General features: G+C 53.6%; 1 protein-coding gene across 1 annotated transcript in view; it reads left to right on the plus strand.

Moving 5' to 3' along the window:
- The first annotated feature begins 1,092 nt into the window (after positions 1 to 1,092).
- ULK1 (unc-51 like autophagy activating kinase 1) overlaps positions 1,093 to 2,862 on the plus strand; it is a 54,019-nt gene continuing 52,249 nt past the window's right edge. Inside the window, exon 1 of the mRNA XM_032270897.1 lies at positions 1,093 to 1,174. Within this exon, the coding sequence (XP_032126788.1) occupies positions 1,093 to 1,174 (82 nt within the window). The remainder of the gene's footprint in view (positions 1,175 to 2,862) is intronic.

Consider the following 2,862-nt stretch of genomic DNA (forward strand, 5'->3'; position numbering starts at 1 on the left):
AAGTGGGGGACAGTAATCCCAGCACTTTGGGAGGCCAAGGCAGGCGGATCACTTGAGCCCCAGGGTGCAAGACTACCCTGAGCAACATGGCGAAACCCTGTCTGTACAAAAATTAGCTGGGCACGGTGGTGTGTGCCGGTAGTCCCAGCTACCAGGATGGCTGAGGTAGGAGGATTGCTTAAATCTGGGTGTTTTTCTTCTTTAGAAAGAAAGAAAAAGATGAAGAAAAATAAAAATGAAATTAAAATCTGGGTGTTGGGCCGGGCGCGGTGGCTCAAGCCTGTAATCCCAACACTTTGGGAGGCCGAGGCGGGTGGATCACGAGGTCAAGAGATCGAGACCATCCTGGTCAACATGGTGAAACCCCGTCTCTACTAAAAATACAAAAAATTAGCTGGGCATGATGGCACATGCCTGTAATCCCAGCGACTCAGGAGGCTGAGGCAGGAGAATTGCCTGAACCCAGGAGGCGGAGGTTGCGGTGAGCCGAGATCGTGCCATTGCACTCGAGCCTGGGTAACAAGAGCGAAACTCCGTCTCAAAAAAAAAATAAAATAAAATAAAATCTGGGTGTTTGAGGCTGCAGTGAACTACGATCTCTCCCCTGCACTTCAGCCTGAGGCAACAGTGAGACCCTGTCTCAAAACAAACTAAATAAATAAATAAACAGGCCGGGTACGGTGGCTCATGCCTGTAATCCCAGCACTTTGGGAGGCCGATGTGGGCGGATCAGGAGTTTGAGACCAGCCTGGCCAATATGATGAAACCCCGTCTCTACTAAAAACACACAAAAAATTAGCCATGCGTGGTGGTGGACATTTGTAATCCCAGCTACTTGGGCGGCTGAGGCAGGAGAATCCCCGGAACCCGGGAGGCGGAGGTTGCAGTGAGCTGAGATCATGCCACTGCACTCCAGCCTGGGAGACAGAGCGAGACTCCGTCTCCAAAAAATAAAAGAAAGAAAGAAAGTAGCTGAGAGTTTCCTCCACTGGGAGGCTGGACTGCTGGGAAACAGAAGTGTCCTTTCTCATCATCTTTCCCGGCCGCTCCTCCCTGTCCCGGCCATGCCCGCTCCCAGCGCGCCTTGTCGCCATGCCTCGGAAAATGGAGGAAATCAAGGGCTTTCTGCCCACAGCCCGAAAAAAGGATGCCAAATTTGTCAAGATCAGGAAAAGTAGGACAACGTGAAGTGGAAAGTTCCGTGCAGCAGATACCTTTACACCTGGTCATCACTGACAAGAATGAAGCAGGCCCTGACCCCGGGGTTCGCAGAGAGGGAACCGAAATGAACCCGACACACTGATTTGAACTGTATTAAAATACTAAAAATCCAAGAAAGAAAAGAACAAAGAAAGAAAGAGAAAGAAAGAAAGAAGGCCGGGCGCGGTGGCTCACGCCTGTAATCCCAGCATTTTGGGAGGCTGAGGCAGGCGGATCACCTGAGGTCGGGAGTTTGAGACCAGCCTGGCCAACGTGGTGAAACCCAGTCTCTAAAAAAAAAAGAAAGAAAGAAGTTGAAGGAACAGCCGTAAGCATAGCCCCTGGATTCCGGCACTGTGAGGACTTTGGATGTCGCTTTATTTTTGTGTTTGCTGCAGTAATTTTGAAGTAGAAATGCAGACATCATGACATGTCGCTCCTAAATACTTTGTCCAGCTCTGTAAGAAGGTGGGTATTTTCCTACCTAACAATATCACAATCACATGTCACAAAAAGTAACAGTAATTCCGGGCCGGGGGGTGGGTCATGCCTGGAATTCCAGCACTTTTCAAGGCTGAGGCTGCAGGGTCACTTGAGCCCAGGAGTTCAAGACCAGCTTGGGCAACACAGTGAGACCCCTTCTCCAAAAAACACCAAAACCACAATGATTTTACAGCGTCGCGTCAGACGCGTCCGTGTTGACCTGTGCCCGTCCCCACAGAATGTCTTTGCGATGGCTTTGTTTGAACAAGTTTCTGGTCCCGGGCCAGGGGTGAGTGTGTGACCATCTTCAGCTGCAGTGGCTCCCGGTTTTCTCCCACGTGGTGAGTGAGCATCAGGGCCAGCTGTACTGTGATGAGGGCTTTAAGCCACCGGGGCCGGAGTAGATGAGGCGTACGGGGCCCGGGAGGCGTGGCTTTGTTTTAGGTGACCAGGGACAGCCCCTCAGGCAGAGGACCTCGGGCTGAATCCTAAAGTCGCAGAGCGCCAGCCTCGTGCAGTTCCTGCGGAGCATGAGCCTGGCAGGGCTGGGTGGGAGCTCGCGGGCTTCAGCTTGGCGGGAGGTGTGGTGGGCAGTTAGAAGCTACGTCAGGTGTGTTGCCGGGTGCGGTGGCGCGTGCCTGTGGTCCCAGCTACCCGGGAGGCTGTGGCTGGAGGCTGCTTCAGTCAGGAGTTCTGGGCTGCAGTGCGCTAAGCCAATGGGGCGTCCGCACTAAGTTCGGCGTCAATGTGGTGACCTCCCAGAAGCAGGGGACCACCAGGTTGCCTAAGGAGGGGTGAACCGGCCCAGGTCAGAAATGGAGCAGGTCAAAACTCCCGTGCTGATCAGTAGTGGGATCGCACCTGTGAATAGCCACTGCACTCCAGCCTGGGCAACATAGCAAGACCCTGTCTCTAGGCCGGGCGCGGTGGCTCAAGCCTGTAATCCCAGCACTTTGGGAGGCCGAGGCGGGTGGATCACGAGGTCAAGAGATCGAGACCATCCTGGTCAACATGGTGAAACCCCGTCTCTACTAAAAATACACAAAATTAGCTGGGCATGGTGGCACGTGCCTGTAATCCCAGCTGCTCAGGAGGCTGAGGCAGGAGAATTGCCTGAACCCAGGAGGCGGAGGTTGCGGTGAGCCGAGATCGCGCCATTGCACTCCAGCCTGGGTAAGG

The sequence above is a fragment of the Sapajus apella genome, unplaced genomic scaffold (genome assembly GCF_009761245.1).
Source record: "Sapajus apella isolate SASKATOON/1434 unplaced genomic scaffold, GSC_monkey_1.0 scaffold218, whole genome shotgun sequence".
NCBI lineage: Eukaryota > Metazoa > Chordata > Mammalia > Primates > Cebidae > Sapajus > Sapajus apella.